Genomic DNA, 17,994 nt, shown 5'->3' on the forward strand with positions numbered 1-17,994 from the left:
TGTGTTCGTCCCAGCACTATGTTGAATATATAATTAGATATTCATGTTGAATCACGATTTGAAAGCTGGTTCTCTGATATATGCAAAAATAAAATATGACATGCAGATGGATGGATGTACAGACCGACAGACACCCCCATATATCCCCAGCATCTGATGCTAAATAATGTTAATGCCAAGTTTCATGGCAATTGGATAAGGTCTTCTCCATGAATAATACATATTTCTCAGTAGCTCAGTAGGGCCACAAAACTTATTATGTTATACAGTCTCACATTAAAGACCAAATACTGCACCCACCCACACACACACACACACACACTGCACCTTCAGACTTGTATTTGAGCAATAACAGGAAGTGAACTTCCCCGTATTGCTGCAGGTTTTTATCTAAAAGAGAAAGGATGTGGTCTGAGACTGAGAACAGTGCGAGCAAGCAAGCGAGAGAGAGAGAGAGAGAGAGAGAGAGAGAGAGAGAGAGAGAGAGAGAGAGAGAGAGAGAGAGAGAGAGAAATATTTGAAAAGTAGTTGAAAAGGAGTCCTCTCTTGTTTTTCTTTCTGTGTATTTTGAGAGAGATTTCAAGAATTTAAGTTGCTTTGGAAAGCCGGTTGCCGTAGCAACGTGGAGGATGTTTTGATATTAGAGAAACAGAAGGCGATGGAGGAAGAGGAGAGCGAGACTACTTCCTGGTAAGATATGGAAATGCGTGCTGAGCAACCGTTTATTTTCAGCCTATTCACACTAAAGTTCATTCAGACTGTTTGAAGCCAATAGGAACAGTCTAAACTGAATCTCTTTCAGAGTTTATTTTAATCAAATCTTGAGAGATTTGCAGTTCAAATTGATATCAGTTCAGTGCAAAGCAAAATCTGTTTTGAAAAACAAGTTCACTACCTGGTCATTCATCTTGCTAAATTCAAAAGTAAAACTAGAAGACGTCTCATAGCTTTAGTCATCCTGTTCAGTTGTGTAATAGGAGTGTGATGCTCATTCAAAAAAGAGTCCAAACAAACTGAACTGGATTCATTAAAAGCGTCACGGCGAAAAGGCCTTTCATTTTGCTGCAATAGGACTGAGTCATAATGTGACTTGAGTACATCTGACTCAGGAGTAACTGGACCTGAAGCTACGTTTCCATCTGTCATTGGTATTGACTTGAAAGCGATCTGAAACCAGGCTCGGTCATTTCCATTAGATCATATTGATTCCAAGCAGGGCTGGCAGAACTCCCCACACTGCTGGTGGAAGTGACCTTATTAGCCTCTAATGTGAAGGAAGGAAGGAAGGAAAAAGCTATGTAAGCCTTAACATGAAGGCTGTGAATTAACTGCCAGGAATAGACTGAAGGTAACTTAAATAGCAAATGAATACACAGGGGACTGTTTGTTTGTCTGGTTGCAGATGGAACTGATGAGGGTTAATGGTGGTATAATTTGACACAGACATCCTCAGATACAATGTACATGCAATTGAACAGAAGGGCCAGAAATGAGAGGCTAGTGTATTAGCTTGCTGTCCATCTGTGCCACCTAGACCCCCAAGATTGTAACCCAGACCTCCAGTGAAAGGTGAAGGGCAGGAAATAGCAGCTAGAGAATTAGCCCGCTGTCTGTCTGCATCACTTGGCTTTGAGCTTGTTGGAAAATTCGAAGTGCTGGGAGCGAACAATCTTATTCATTCCATTTACTATATAATGTCATTAATAGGCATATGGGCTTTTTGTCCTTTGAATTTATATATAAGCCCATGTGCCTCCAGGTCACAGTACAGAAGCCCCCATGGTTGAAGATGAGTCCAAATGCAAGGCATGGGGGAGGAGAGGTTTATAAGTAACACATTAAAACGCTTTCAAACAGTCCTGAAAGTTTTGTGAATTTTAAAAAAGTGTAACACACAACAAACTTTACAATGCATTAGTAAGACCTCATCTAGAATATTGTGTTCAGTTCTGGTCACCTCGTTACAAAAAGGATATTGCTGCTCTAGAAAGAGTGCAAAGAAGAGCGACCAGAATTACCCCAGGTTTAAAAGGCATGTCGTATGCAGACAGGCTAAAATAATTGAATTTATTCAGTCTTGAACAAAGAAGACTACGCTGCGATCTTATTCAAACATTCAAAATTCTAAAAAGTTATTGACAATGTCTACCCAGGGGACTTTTTGAGCTGAAAAAAGAAACAAGGACCAGGGGTCACAAATGGAGATTAGATAAAGGGGCATTCAGAACAGAAAATAGGAGGCACTTTTCTACACAGAGAATTGTGAGGGTCTGGAATCAACTCCCCAGTAATGCTGTTGAAGCTGACACCCTGGGAGCCTTCAAGAAGCTGCTTGATGAGATTCTAGGATCAATGAGCTACTAACAACCAAACAAGCAAGATGGGCCGAAAGGCCTCCTCTCGTTTGTAAACTTTCTTATGTTCTTATGTTCTTAACTGTAATACATTTCAACAGTCCATAGAGCTTTGTGAATTTAAAAAAGTGTAACACAATTGCACTGCCCTCTTTTTCTCTCTCAGGTCTCCAGTGCAGAGAGAGAGGCTCTTCACTTTTACAAGCATCTCCGATATCTCAGGGGTAAGTGACCCCTCTTATTGACTCATTTAAAAGCCTGCTGTGGTTTCGGGTGACAATGCAAGTGAACGTAACTAACAAAATGTTGTAGTAAATATGCATTTTTATTTTAAAACCTGATATTACTACACTACATTAAGGAAATCCTTGTTTGCAATCCACTCTTTCACAATGTTGCACTTGCTTGGTCACCTTGGTGATTAACCAACCATCTGTGTCTCCAATTGACTGCCATTCTTCAGCCAGTAACATGACCCATCACACTGCTGAGGTGAAATGACCTATGAGATGCAAGCGTAACAGATTTCCTGTGCGTAAAGTTTGGAAACTGATAACTTTATTTAAACTAGTGTAGTACTAGACATGTTTATAATGCAAATAAATGCTTGCTGTAACGTGTTTCTTTCAAAACTGCACAATTGAGACCGGTGTAGCAAATCGAAGCACAAAGAGGGTGAGAATTACAGAGCTATTCTGATAGATACAAAACTGCTTTCAGTTCACTTCAAGCAGTGCACTGTTTCTAAAAAGAAAACCTATTTCCAGGAGTTGACCTGGTTTCTTTTTCGAGATACAGTTTGGTCAAGTCTTTGGTCTTTGACTTGCATGACAATGTCAGCTTCTAATATTGCTATGCCGCATTTCTAAAGAATGTTTATGTCAGGAGAAAGTGTGTTTGAAAACAAACAGTGGTGGTAGGCTTTTGATGGCATGATTAGTACACTCATTTCTATTGTAATCTATTACTGTGTTTGTGGTGTGATTTACTACATAGTTAAGGATGCAACAATCTACTATTCCTTTCTATTTAAATACACCACTATAGCAGGTGTAGATAGATTGGGTTGTATTATTATTGCAAAGCCATTCAGTTTGCTAATCAGTCTGGAAGGATTGATCATTAATACCACTCCCTTTCATATCTTAGCCGCTGAATACAAACATGTTGCTTAAATACATTTATAATATACTACAAATGTATTTTGTAAATCAACATATTGACATTTATACATTTTATTTTTCTAAATTATATTCAAAATACATTGTAAAATATGTTATAAATAAATGTATTCACATTAATATATTTAAAAGTGTATGCAGTGTTTTCAAACAATATATTTATATATTGCATATAATGGGAGACTGCGACGGTCAGGCAGCACTAAATTTAAAACAAGAAGGCTTCATAAGTTTATCCATGTACAGCAGATAAAAACACAGACACCGTGATTTTAATTCGGTAAATAAGTTTATTCTTGACGGAACAAATATGGTCGTTAATCAATCTTTCTGTAGATACCGAAGTGTTACAGATACCTCATAAAAAATAACTGGGTTAAGCCTAGTATTTAGAAGAAAAAAAAGAGAGGTCAGTAACAATCAAGGACACAATAGGCTGTTCATATTTTAAGTCACCTTATATTTAAACTGTATGCCCACCAATATGAAAAAAGAATGATATTGTAAAAATGTATTTCCAGTTTAGTAGTGTTTTTTTTTTACTTTCATAGCTCTATTTTCAGCAACAATTCCATAGCTTTTTAATTGGAAGCAGCAGTTTTTTGTAACGTCTCATAGTTTCAGAAGAACAATGTTAGCAGGTCTACAGAGAAGCAGCCCAAACACCTGTTGTAATGCAAACAGCCTTGTAGCATATGTTGAAAGCTTTTCATTTTTGTGCTTGAGTGTTTTATATACACTGAATTTTTACAAAATGCTGATATATTCCGTTATGTTTAAAGATAGTAGTTATTTTTAAATGAAATTGCGGAATTCCATTCCTTTCTTATTTATTTGCTTCATATCTGTTTGGTGGAACACATGCAAAATACGGTGTGTGTCCAGGCACTTTACATTATGTAATATATTGTGAATACATTATATAATACATATTTAGTAGATATATTGAATAATACATTTCTAAAACATACATGGACAATATAATTGATATATTGTTACCTGAAATTATATTTTAAATATATTTACAATATGTTTAAGCAAATACATTGTAAATATATTTTCCATATGATGAAAACGGGCCAATTTTGTAATTATTATTATTTATTTCTTAGCAGACGCCCTTATCCAGGGCAACTTACAATCGTAAGCAAATACATTTCAAGTGTTACAGTACAAGTAATACAATAAGAGCAAGATAAATACAATGACAATGTTAAATATATTTTATATAACTTTACATACATAATACATATATTTTTCCATATATTTTATCATTCCCAAAGACTATGAGTTTTATATGAATAAAATGTTTACAAAAATATATTTAATATATATAGATTTTTAGTATGGGATGTTGGGACTTATTTAACACAAGGCCAGCACCTATTTAGAAGGCTCTCTCAGTCTTCTATAATAATAGGAGCGTGCTATAGACCACCAAATTCAGACGCTGAGCAAAATAATCTGTTATACAATGACATTTGAAATGCGTGTAGCAAAGGAGAAGCCATACTAATGGGGGATTTCAACTTCCACCGTATAAAATGGGAGAACCTGGTGTGGAGCATGACGGACGAAATTGAAATGGTGGAAATGACAAATGACTGCTTCCTAATGCAATTTGTCAAGGCACCGACTAGAGGGGAGGCATGCCTTGATTTAGTCTTTTCAAATAGCGAAGACAGAATAACTAAAAGAGGTCAGAGAGCCATTTGCAAACTCAGACCACAAAATGGTCTAATTTGAAGTATTTTTTAAAACCTCAAAAGTAATAACTAAAGCTAAGGTTTACAATTTTAGAAAAGCAAACTATGAAGGTATGAAACAGAGACTAACAGAAGAAGATTGGAGTAAAATAGAGAAAACATCCACAGAAAAAGGATGGCTGTTTTTTTTTTAAATGTAGTACTAGAGGCGCAAAACAATTACATTCCAAAAGTAGACAAATCTAAATCTAAAACAAAATGGCCAAATGGTTTAAAAAATATTCAGTGAAAAAAGGCACTTTTCAGAGCGTTTAAAAGGGACCAAAAACAAAGTACACAGAAAGAGTACTTGGACCTGCAAACGCAAGTCAAAAAGGAACTTAGAAAGGCCAAGAGAGAGATAGAAATCAATATTGCTAAGGGGGCTGAAACCAATTCCAAAATGTTTTTCCAATATTATAACAGCAAGAGAACATTTAAAGAGGAGGTTAAATGTCTAAGAGACACAGAAGACTACGTGGTGATCTGATTGAAGGATTCAAATCCTAAAAGGTATAGACAATGTCGACCCATTGGACTTTTTTTACTTGAAAAAAGAAACAAGGACCAGGGGTCACAAATGGAGATTAGATAAAGGGGCATTCAGAACAGAAAATAGGAAGCAATTTTTTACACAGAAAATTGTGAGGGTCTGGAACCAACTCCCCAGTAATGTTGTTGAAGCTGACATCCTGGGATCCTTCAAGAAGCTGCTTGATGAGATTCTGGGATCAATAAGCTACTAACAGCCAAACGAGCAAGATGGGCTGAATGGCCTCCTCTCGTTTGTAACCTTTCTTATGTTCTTATGTTCTTATGTTCTATATCCTGTCTACCCACAAGCTCAGCTGTAGTCTTTATATATCTTTCTATGGTTTGGGTTTTCCACACAGGAAGTGACCTGTTTCCTATCCAGGAGGGCAGTCACTCGTGCTCCTTTAGTCTAAAAGAGTCTGAACTGCTCTTGAAACTGGTTAAAACTGAAATGTGACTGTCATTGACAAGTTTGTACATACAGGGTACATATAAGTACATCGAGTGGAATTGTTCATACTGCTACCTATAGATAATGCATACAACAACAGATACATAGTGATTATTGCATTGCCTTGCAGAAAAGTGATCAGATATAGATGTTAAAAATAACAAAAAATAAAGAGTGCATACTTATGGCATTGCAAGTACTCAAATGCTATGTTTTATTGTATTCTTTTATTTAAGTCAGTGTTCGGGTGTTTTCACCTGATTTTAGGAGCTGCTCTTCAGTTCTATTTGCCAGTCATAGACGTCAGGCTCGATCATCCATATCTAGTACACAACAGCTGTGGCTCCGGTTTCCTTTTGTACAGCAATACAAAGCAGGTTTTCACTGTCTGGCCCTGCCTCTTACTAATAGAAACCCACTGTGGCTGATCAATGTTACCTGTGTCTCTGGCAGGAACTAGAACTAAACAGCATCTCTGGAACTAATACAGTCATATCTGAACACAAACTGAACAAAACACATGTAATCACAACAACAACCACTCAGAATGACTGCAAATGTAACGGGACCGGTTTGCAATCACTGTATGTGGTGCTTATTACAATACTGGAGTCACCTGTTTGCAATCACTGCATGTGGTGCTTATTACAATACTGGAGTCACCTGTTTGCAATCACTGCATGTGGTGCTTATTACAATACTGGAGTCACTGAATCTAGCCAATAGGGGATATTAAAATGAAAACTAAAAATGACATTTTTGTTTTTAAGATGACAGTTTTACTTGGTGTTTTAGTAGATCTTAATACAAGTTATCCGCTGTGCCTTCTGCTTCAGCAAAAAGTTAGCAAAACAGATTGTGATTTACACATGAAGAAATTGTACTGATTGAAAGATAAGTATAAAAAATACTTTTATTTTGCTAAGGCATTGTGTATTGTATTATGTTTCTGCCCTTTAAAAACAATGTATAACTAACCACTATTTTATATATATATAAATATTACAAAAAACTATGCATAAAACATTAAATACAGTGAAAAACAATGCATAATACATTAAATACAAGGCTTGGATGTGAAAATTCTAAAACATTGTGGATGCGTATGTCATATAGAATAATAAAAAGATACAGTGAAAAATACATAAAAATATGTGTATGTCATATATAATCATGAGAATAAGATACAGTGAAAAATCAGAAGTAGCAAAGACACAACAGCTGATAACAGATATCAGGCTTAAAGAGCATGGAAAGCAAGAGAGAACAAGTGGGTCTTGAGAGTTGAATTAAAGCGATCTACGGTGGGAGCATCACGCACCAAAGCTGGGACAGAGTTCCAGAGGATCGGGGCCCACGAAGCTAAACGAGCGTTCTCCAAGTATGGTGCACTTTTGCTTGGGGATAACAAGCAGGCCAGAGTCGGAGGACTTCAGCTTGCGGGCAGGGACATAGCGGGTTGAAGAGCTACTCAGGACCTGTGTGATGAAGGGCATTGTAGGTGAGCAGGAGAATTTTGAAAGTAATCCTGAACTTTACATCTGTTAAGGATCCTGATGACGGCATTCTGAACTAGCTGCAGTTGGTTGATGTTGCGTTATGGAAGACCACCATAGAGAGAGTTGCAGTACTCGAGTCGAGAGGAGACAAATGCATGACAGAGTATCTCTGCATCAGGGAGAGAAAAGTAGGGACGGACTTTGGAGAAGTTTCAAAGGTGGTAGAAGGAAGATTTGGGTTAGGGTTAGGGTTAGGGTTAGAGGAGATGTGTGCATCAAAGGAGAGGTGCTGTCCAGAAGTACACCAAGGCTTCGTACAGTGGGGGAAGACAGCAGCAGACAGTTTCCGAGGTTCAGGGTAGCTATATTGAGATTCTTAAGTTGAGTTTTATATCCTACTAGGAGTTAAGATTTGCTAGTGTTGAGATGAAGAAAATTGGCAGATATCCAGGACTCAATGTCTTGAATGCAAGCCGAGATCCGGGCCATGGCAGAGGGACATTCAGGGTCAAGTTTTAAGTAGAGCTGGGTTTCATCAGCATAAGAGTGAAACATGAGGCTATGTTGGCGGATGAGGTGACCCAAGGGAAGCATGTAGATGTTGAAGAGAAGAGGCCCGAGAACAGATCCTTGAGGGACACCACTTGCATCAGCACTGCTTCCATCATAGAAAACAGACTGCATACATCCAGATAGGTAAGAGGACAGCCAGAAGACACAGGTTCCAGAGATCCCAGCATACTTCTGAAGGTGGTCAAGAAGAATGCTATGATCTATGGTATCAAAAGCAGTAGTTAGGTCAAGGAGGACAAGGACATAGGGAGCAGCAGCATTAGCATTAAGCAGAAGATAATTTACAATCTGGTGCAGAGCAGTTTCGGTACTATGATGCAGCCAGAAGACAGGCTGCAGAGATTCAAGCAGATTTGTTAGATGTTTCATCAGCTGGCTGGCTACAGCCCTTTCAAGAGTTTTGGAGAGAAAAGTTAGATTGGATATAGGATGGAATTTAGATAAGACAGCCAGGTCAAGGGAGGGTTTTTTGAGCATTTGTGTTACTTGGGCATTCTTGAGGGCAGCAGGAACCAGGCCTGAAACCAGGGACAAGTTGAGAGTGTGCATAATGGAAGGAGCAAGGTCAGAGGTACAGAGATGGACGAGATTTGTTAGCCAGAGGTCCAAGGGGCAGATGGCAGTAGTTCATTTCAGCAATAGGCTGGAGACATCAGTAATGGAGAGAGAAGGATGAGAGAGCAGGAGGGACAATCGGAGGGGAGTCAAGGTGGTCAAGTACTATACTGGATTTGTGGCAGGACAGCGTAGAATAAATGGTGTTGATTTTGTTCTGAAAGAGGAGAAATCATGGCAGGTAAGAGAGGATGAATGGGAGGTGGATTTATCGGTCGCTGGATACAGGATTTGATCAATGGTCTTGAAGAGAATATTTGGTTTACCGTGTCCTATAGATATTATTTCTGAGAAGCACTTCACCCTGGCAGCAGCGAGCACACGCCTGTAGCTACTGAGGCCCATATCAAACAACCTCCATTTGCGCTCAGAATGTGGCAGGCAGACTTAAGCAGTCGAAGTTTGAGGGTATACCATGGACAGTTGCGATGTTTCTTCACTGTTCTGGTTGTAAGCAGGGCAACTGTGGCTCTGATCTGAGTAAGGGTGGCGTTGTAGAGGGACACCAGTCAGAGGGGAAGAATAAACACATTTTGAGAGTATTACAGGATTTAGCAGATTTTTGGCATGGAAGGAAATCACAGTATCAGTAGTAGCTGAAGGTGCAGGAAGATTAATATTGGCAGTGATTAAGAAATGGTCAGAGAGAGAGAGATCTCTGAGACTGAGAGATTGGAGATATCAAGACCCCTGGTGATGAGCAGATGCGGGGTGTGTCCATGGGTTTGAGTGGGGACATTGACAGATTGAGACAGCCCAAGACAGTCCAGGAGCATGACAAAGTCGGTCACTAGAGGGGAAGAAGGCAAATCGACATGGATGTTGAAATCACCTAGGAGTAGAATTTTGTCAGTTGAAGTGCAGATTAGGGAGAGGAATTGTGAGAACTCCGCAATAAAATGGCAGAGAACGGCAATTTAAGAATCAGAATTTACAGTTTGTAGCAGACAGTACAGGGGGAGTTAGTAACGGTATCTGAAGCAGGTACTTACCAATGTTCATTCTAGGAGGGGAGAAAGAGTGAGCACGCTTTGTCCAGGGGATCCAGACGTTTGGTGTCAGAATTTGAATGAGGCCTCTAGTAGCCATTGGGAAAGGTTAGGAAAAAGTCGCTCCTGGGGGAGCATTCCACTGAAAATTGTTTGGTCCTTAAAGGGTTAACCACATTGTATATAATTATAAGATATGCATACAGTCTGCACTTTCCCTCTTTATCTGTTTTCCTTTATTACGGATGTGCAATAGTTATTGGTGACTCAGTGAGTGCAATACATTGTGTTAGAAATGGATACATTAATTTGAAACACCAGTGCGGGGTCCAGCACTGGTATTTACATTTACTGGATCTGGGGATGACCCAAGCGCCAGTGCATTATTTGTCAGGAGGTTTTGTCAAACAAAACTCTTAATGCTGGAAAATTGAGACATGGATAGATTCATTTGCTGCACAAGGTAACGGTTGGGGGCACCAGCACTGGCATTCATAAGAAGAACATAAGAACATAAGAAAGTTTACAAACGAGAGGAGGCCATTCAGCCCATCTTGCTCGTTTAGTTGTTAGTAGCTTATTGATCCCAGAATCTCATCAAGCAGCTTCTTGAAGAATCCTAGGGTGTCAGCTTCAACAACATTACAACTTCAACTTCACATTTACTGGATCTGGGGATTACCCAAGCCCCAGTGCATTATTTGTCAGGAGGTTTTGTCAAACAAAACTCTTAAAGCTGGAAAAGTGAGACACCATTTATCTACAAAGCATTCAGAATGTGAAAAAAAATACCTTTTTAAACAAAAGAAACAGGAACTTTGCCATCAGCAACCTTCAAAAACATAAACGACCACATTCCTTGATGAACTGGCAGGGCCACCGAGAGCTGTCATGGGCCCCGGGGAAGGATTGATATGTCCCGCTGCCACTCCCGCAACTTTAGGGTTCTTTTAAAGTTTTTAAAGTCTTTAAAAAAATACACAAAATTGCTATGCATTTTTTTCAGCTTTTTGGTGTAATAAAATATTAAATGCGAAAGTTCAAATCATTGTCTGAAAGGAAGTGTTTGACAGCGCCTGGATATACAAACATTACACAACAAAAGGATAGTTGTTTTAAAATATTATATATATATATATATATAAGAAAAGTTCCCCCTTCATCAGGACCCCCCTTCGGGGCGTTGGGCCCCCTTCAAGGCGTTGGGCCCCGGGGAAATTTCCCCGTCCTGCCCGCCCTCTCGGTGGGCCTGTGAACTGGTAGCGAAGATGCAAGCCTAGGAATCTTATTCAGTTAGGTACGTTATATAAATACTTTACTTTCTACATGCACCTATACATATACACATACAAATTAGTTTCAAAATGCTGTTGTGAAAAAATGTGTGACAAGTGGTGCATGGGAAAAATCCAAACACCAAGGTGGTCCCTACATTGAAAAAGGTTGGGAACCACTGGTTCAGGGTAAGTTACCATAAGCTTTGCTTTTTCTTGTGAGTGTTATTGCTTTTCAGCGCCGCAGGGATAATTCTGCTTCATTTTTCTTTTTCATGCTCCTACACTTTGGGAATTAAAGAATAAGCAACGGTCCGCGCGAGGAGATGGGTTAATTTACGTATGGGTGTTGATTTTTAGACTGTACAATTAAATGCACTATGAAATTGAATAGTCCTATTCTATTACAAAACGAATCACACAATGTAAACGGTCTATGTAATCATGTGTATAAAAGCTATACCTTATTTCTTTTTTTATTTTTTATTTGTTAACCTTAACCACATTTACAATCTCCAGCATAACCCCCCTCTGTTTTTTCGTAATAGTCTTGTCTAGTCAGGTCACGCGGCTGTCAGTATGGGTAATGTAATTTTTTCCCCTAATAGTCATGTGTGTTTTGCACTAGTCGGCAGCATTAGGCAGCGGCAGAAAAGCAATGCTCTTCTCGATGCTCTGCGCTTTGGCTTTCCCTAGTATCCAGTGACACGTAACTGTCACCTTTGTTGTCTTGTCATGTTTTGAATTTGTGCACATTGTTAATAAAATATAAAAAAAAAAAAAAAACTGTCACCATGGTCAAAAACCCCCGTGCCGACTGACCCTGACGTGATGACAATGAGAGGATCATCTGGGAAATGCAAGACTACCGCTGCCTCAACGCTGTTACCAGACGAGACTCATACCCACTGCCCCGCATTGATGAGTCCTTGTACCTCATTGCTGGGTCCTCCTGGTTCTGGTCCCTTGACCTGCGCTGTGGATACTGGCAAGTACAGCTGACCCAAGCCGCTAAACCCAAGACTGCTCTCTCCACGGGGCACGGTCTCTGGCATTTCAATGTCATGCCGTTCGGGTTATGCAATGCCCCCGCCACACTTGAGCGACTAATGGAGAGAGTGCTGGACAGCATCCCAAGACAAACGTGTATTGCATACCTCGATGACCCATTGGCGCATGCCCCAACCTTCTCGGAGGCGCTGACCCGCGCTCCTGTCCTTGTTGTCCCTGTCACCACCACCCCCTTCGTCTTGGACAGTGCATCGGCGCTGTACTGGTTCAAGAGACCCGACTTCGGTGAGGGAATGGTGGCATATTACAGTCGGGCCCTCAGCAAAGACTATTGGCAGTAGTGGAAGCTATCAAGCACTTTCGCCCCTAACACTCCAGCCACCTGTTAGAGCTCTGCACCGACTATGCAGCGCTACAGTGGTTGCTACGGTTCTGGGAGCCAGAAGGACAAGTGGCGCGTTGGCTCGAAACGCTCGAGACTTTCGACTTGAACAGTCATCATCGATCTGGGGCAAAGCACAGCAACACAGTCTTGCACCGGGATCTCCGTGCCCCTTACCACTGGTCAGGGCTGAAAACCAGCCCCACCTCTCCAGCTGTCTCGTCACTGCTTTCGCCATCCGGACGGGATCCTCTGTTGCTTTTCACCCCTTCATCAGGTCCAGCCTCCCCGCCTGCGGGGGCCCCCTTCTCCCCCTACCATCAGGACCCTGCAGTCAACTCTCCCCCAGTGCTGTACAAAGTTAAAAACAAAACAAGTGTGTGGGTTATATCAGCACTCCCAGCGTGTACAGACCTCCGTTCACTGCGACTCATGTTGATTTTACCCACATAAACAGACGCTTGCCATCCTTTAACCCTATAAAATATATTTCATCCAAAACTACTGTAGTTTTGCGGCGTGTATGAGTTAAATAACAAACCAGGATTCAGTACGGGTAAATATTATTCTGTGATTTATTTTGTCTTTTATTTTCATGTTCTCAGACCAGGCTGTAACTGCCAGCTAAAAGCATAAGATGGTACATTCTAAACATACACGAGAAAAGAAAACACAAACAAATGAACTCATAAAAATAAATAAAATACAAAATAAAATACAGCTTGTATATTTCTGAACTTATTGCGAGTAAACACTATAGTAAACCACGCTCACTTTTTAATCACATTTTGTATTCATTTTTAAAACATTGTTGTCTTTTCCAGCTATCCTTCACTGGTTGGAGGTATACTCTGAAATAAAAGCAATTCCAATTATAATACAGTGGCGGAGAAACAGGTATGGGGCCCCCAAAGAATATTGCCGCTTAGGGCCCCGATTCTTGTTTCTCGGTTTCTATTTTTTATTACCGCATCCTTTAAGTTTTAATTTATTGCTATCAAGCTGACTCCGATTCTTATTTAAAAAGTTGATAAACCTGTCAATTGAGAAATTAGTTCAGCTAATACAGTAACAGGGTGATTGTCAAAGCTTTTTGCTCCAACGTAACTGCAGACGTTTAAAGGTGCAAATCTAGCAAAAGGAACATAGGTTTTTTTCACTTAAACAGTTTTGGAAAATTCGTTGGAGTTTATTTGCAATTAGAGAAAGTGAAGCAAATTTTGCACTCAAGCAAAAAGCTTTGTAAGTTGTCCTGTAAACGTTTCTCTACTTCATAACATCACTCTGGGTGTGTTCTTATACAGAGCAGAACAGCACAACGCTTGCTTTTTTAATTTCAATAATCTTTTATTAGAACGCTCGCTGTGCCCTCTGGAGAGTCTGATGCCCCATGTCAAAATATTTATATACAGAAATAACATCATATGTTTTTAATTTAAAAGTTCCACATTTGAAGTTTGGAGATAGGTTATATTACTGTACTGGAATTCCAACTTACAAGGTGGCTGGGCCCTTATAACAACGTTCAGAAACCTGACAACTGACTGACCCATTTTTTTTGGCCCTTGACGGGTAAGGTCTTTTCAACTGCATTGCCTGGCTGCACAGTTCCACTATACAAATCTTGCATACTGCGCATGTAGTACTGTCCTGTGAATACCCCACTGTCACACATCCTGCACACAAGCAGTACATTTGTTTACCAGTCAACCTTATTACCTCGTGTGAACTCATAATCACACCCTTTTTTCATAAATAAACTTGTACTTTGCGAGAGCTAAAAACAAGGGGTCAAATATTCAAAGGTCTTGCAAATTTTCTCATCTTTCTCGCAACTGCTTGCGTTGCAAATGTTTTCCAAGCTTCAGTATGAAAGATACACATTAATTTCAATAAACAACACGTTTTTAATGAAAACAAATATTTTAACCTAATTCACTAAAGTGAAAACTGGCTTCTGTTATTTTTAAATACCACTGCTTCCGATTATACTACTGCTTAATAACAGGAACAATATTTTATTTAGGGTTAGTGTTGAAACCCTACCCCCGCGCAGGAACACTGCCTTCTAAATTCCCCTGTTCAAAAAATATATAAATACAATAACAACAGTCTGGTTCCCTCTTTCCTATTTTCAATAAATATAATTTAATTAATAGAGAATAAAAATAAACCAAGCTAACAACTATCTAGCCCAGGGGGGTTTGGGGTACGCGTACCACTGGGGGTACTTCTAAGGGTCATAGGGGATACGCAGGACGACTCAGTCATGCACAATGAAAGTAAGGGAAAAGAATACTCTTGAATTGTGTTTTTTAAACGGTATTATATATCATCTAAACCACTGTATTTAATCTTGGTTTAGCATCTCAAAATGAACCGCAGATTAAAAAAAAAAAAAAAGAATCTACCGCGTCCACATTTTCCACCTGTACGCATGCGTGATTTCGATTGAGTGGCTTTACATATTTGTCCTGCATTTGCCTTGAATTTATTTTTCTGCACATACTCTGCGTTGCATGTATGATGCAGAATACATGATTATAAAATCTAACACTAGTACGTTCAATACCCTTGAAAGTAAACGTGTTATGATCTTGAATGTGCGCGTTGTAAGAACGGTGTTATTGTCATTGCTTACGTCCCGGCACCTCTTTCTTTACAAATTAAGCACTGGTAATTAGTATTGTTTAAAATAAACCACAAATAAAGTAAATGTTTGATTTGTAAATAAACCAAAATGTTATTATGTTTAATTAATGTATACACTGACTAAAGACTTCTTTAGTAGGCAAGTCAAGGAATGCTATACGTCGTTAGACCACTTTGTGCTTTAATTATGCATCTTAATCAACATATAAAAGGTATCGTGCATTTTAACCATTTGCGGCTATGTGTTCCTTTTCTCTTACTATTTTAAATGAACTGCATGTGTGGCCTATTGTTGAAAACATCAATTAAATCAGACAATCACTAATTTGCCTATTTTCTGTTACAGTGGTTTGATTTAATATGCACAACAAATCAAAACTGCAGAAGCAATGGGGTGTTCAGAAAATCTATTTGTCACACCTACACCTTTTATAATTCTTGTATCTGTTAAATGATTTTTGTATTCACAGAAAAAACGGAAGCAAGGGACAGTGACTGGCAATGCCTCTAGTGTCCAGCTCCCCGAAGACAAGGTTTGTAACTGTACTAAGTTCAACTCGAAGTTTGTTCATTCTCAGTTATTCTCAAGCTGTGTTTGTTTATTCTACACGCCAGTGAAGCTACACTTAGCATAAGACTTACGCATAGGTGAAAGTAACTTTAATTTCTTACTGGTACTGTATTATTGTTTAGTCGTCGTCCGTCTGGTTTTTTGGGTCCTTTTCAAATTTTTTTTCAGACTTGGTTCATTTATATGGTCTGTGAAAGTTGATTCAATTGAAAAACAGGGACAATTGAACAATTTTACTGTTTCTGACCTGGACAAAAAAAAAAATAAGGCTGTTTTTGCTCTACTTGTTGCATCAGAATATGAACTAAACTACACGCGAAATGTTAACTTCCGAGTGGTGTTACCTGGTATAGTTCGTTTTGATTGTGAAGCATCTTATGGTTGTGTTTGTATTGTGATATTTTAAAGCAATTACAATGAGCAGCGGATCACAGTCTGTCATTCTACCAAATAATAAAGTGGAACAGTTGTATACCTTTGTCTTGTGTAGGCATTCACTTGAATTCAGGCCGCTGAGATTTCAGATTACATAAACTCACTTATTTTGAAATCACAATGTTGACAGGTGTGTTGAACCCCCTTTCGCAGTCAGCGTTGCTCGCTGAAGAGTTTCCGCTGCAAAGAGAAGTTCTTTTAGTTTTTCAGGAATGCTTCTTGAATGTAGCTGTGACGGTTACCATGGCGACCACCCACTCTGTCATCCTAAATCACATGAAAGGGACCCGAGTAACTGCAAGTTCTTTTGCTTAAACATCAAACTGTGGCTTTAGCTGGTTCCATCTGTAGTCTGCAATCTAACAATCCAATCTGCAACCGGACATTACACAAATTTCAGTGATCACCTTTGTGGTTCCTGAATGGCTCCATTAGTAAATGCACAAATGTGTGATGTGCAGGGGGAGTCATGCAGTCAGGGGAGTTCAGGGGTCCCGAGTCTCCTCTGGTAAAGGCATGGCTGTGTGGTGTGCAGGGGGAGTCATGCAGTCAGGGGAGCACAGAGGTCCTGAGGGTCTCCTCACCGCGCTATTCCTACTGGCCAGGTGCCTGATGGTCTCAAGCAGACACCTGCAGGGCTGGCTTTCATCCTCCAGGGGCCAGAAGCTCTCCCATCTTTTGCAGCGGCTGGGGATCCAGGACGCCCATTGACTTTCTGTTGTGGGGAATAGCTGCCGTCAGTGTAATCAATCTAGGGTTAGGGGTTCCCAGCCTTTTTCACTGTAGGGACCACCTTGGTTTTTTGATTTTTCTAAAGGACCACTTGCCACACATTTTTTCACATCAGCATTTTGAAACTAATTTTTATGTGCAAAAGTACATGTAGAAAGTAAAGTATTTATATAAGGTACCTAAAAGGGTGCATAAGGACCTTTTTATTTTATTGTGTTACATGTTCCCGCGTGTTGTATTGTGTTCATTTTTTTTTTTTTTTACATTTTGACCACTTTTTTAAACTTTTAAATTGCATTCCCTGCCTCAAGATGGTTTCCCATGTACCCGCATGGACCTCTCAGAACTACACTTCCCATCATCCTCCTGCTCACATATGTAACTGAGACGGATTTACCAGTGAGCAGCAGGATGATGGGCAATGTAGTTCTGAAGGGTCTATGTGGGTACATGGTAAGCCATCTTGAGGCAGGAAATGCAAGTAAAAGTTTAAAAAAGTGGTCAAAATGTAAAAAAAAAACAATACACACACCTTACGTAAACAGTTGTAGCAACACATGGGAACATGTAACATGCAACACATCAGAACAGAAAATAGGAGGCACTTTTTTACACAGAGAATTGTGAGGGTCTGGAACCAACTCCCCAGTAATGTTGTTGAAGCTGACACCCTGGGATCCTTCAAGAAGCTGCTTGATGAGATTCTGGGATCAATAAGCTACAAACAACCAAACGAGCAAGATGGGCTGAATGGCCTCCTCTCGTTTGTAAACTTTCTTATCTTCTTATAAAAAGGTCCTTATGTACCCTTTAAGTGGTCAAAATGTAAAAAAAATATATAAAAAAAAATTAAAAAATCTTCACACACCTTACATAAACAGTTGTAGCAACACATGGGAACATGTAACACAATCAAATAAAAAGGTTCTTCTGGGCCCTTTAACGACATTTCTGGGCTTGCATCTTCACTACCAGGTCAGCGAGGAATGTTGTCAT

At 39.5% G+C, this 17,994-nt stretch overlaps 1 protein-coding gene across 2 annotated transcripts in view; it reads left to right on the forward strand.

Annotated features, from left to right (window-relative positions):
* The first annotated feature begins 492 nt into the window (after positions 1 to 492).
* LOC117401675 (rho guanine nucleotide exchange factor 3-like) overlaps positions 493 to 17,994 on the forward strand; it is a 43,310-nt gene continuing 25,808 nt past the window's right edge. Inside the window, exons 1-3 of one of the 2 annotated variants that reach the window (XM_059017170.1) lie at positions 493 to 690; positions 2,521 to 2,578; positions 15,731 to 15,793. In XM_059017170.1, the coding sequence (XP_058873153.1) occupies positions 659 to 690; positions 2,521 to 2,578; positions 15,731 to 15,793 (153 nt within the window). In that variant the 5' untranslated portion in view covers positions 493 to 658. The remainder of the gene's footprint in view (positions 691 to 2,520; positions 2,579 to 15,730; positions 15,794 to 17,994) is intronic. The other variant, XM_059017171.1, reaches the window with a different exon arrangement.

The sequence above is a fragment of the Acipenser ruthenus genome, chromosome 55 (assembly GCF_902713425.1).
Source record: "Acipenser ruthenus chromosome 55, fAciRut3.2 maternal haplotype, whole genome shotgun sequence".
Taxonomy (NCBI): Eukaryota; Metazoa; Chordata; class Actinopteri; order Acipenseriformes; family Acipenseridae; genus Acipenser; species Acipenser ruthenus.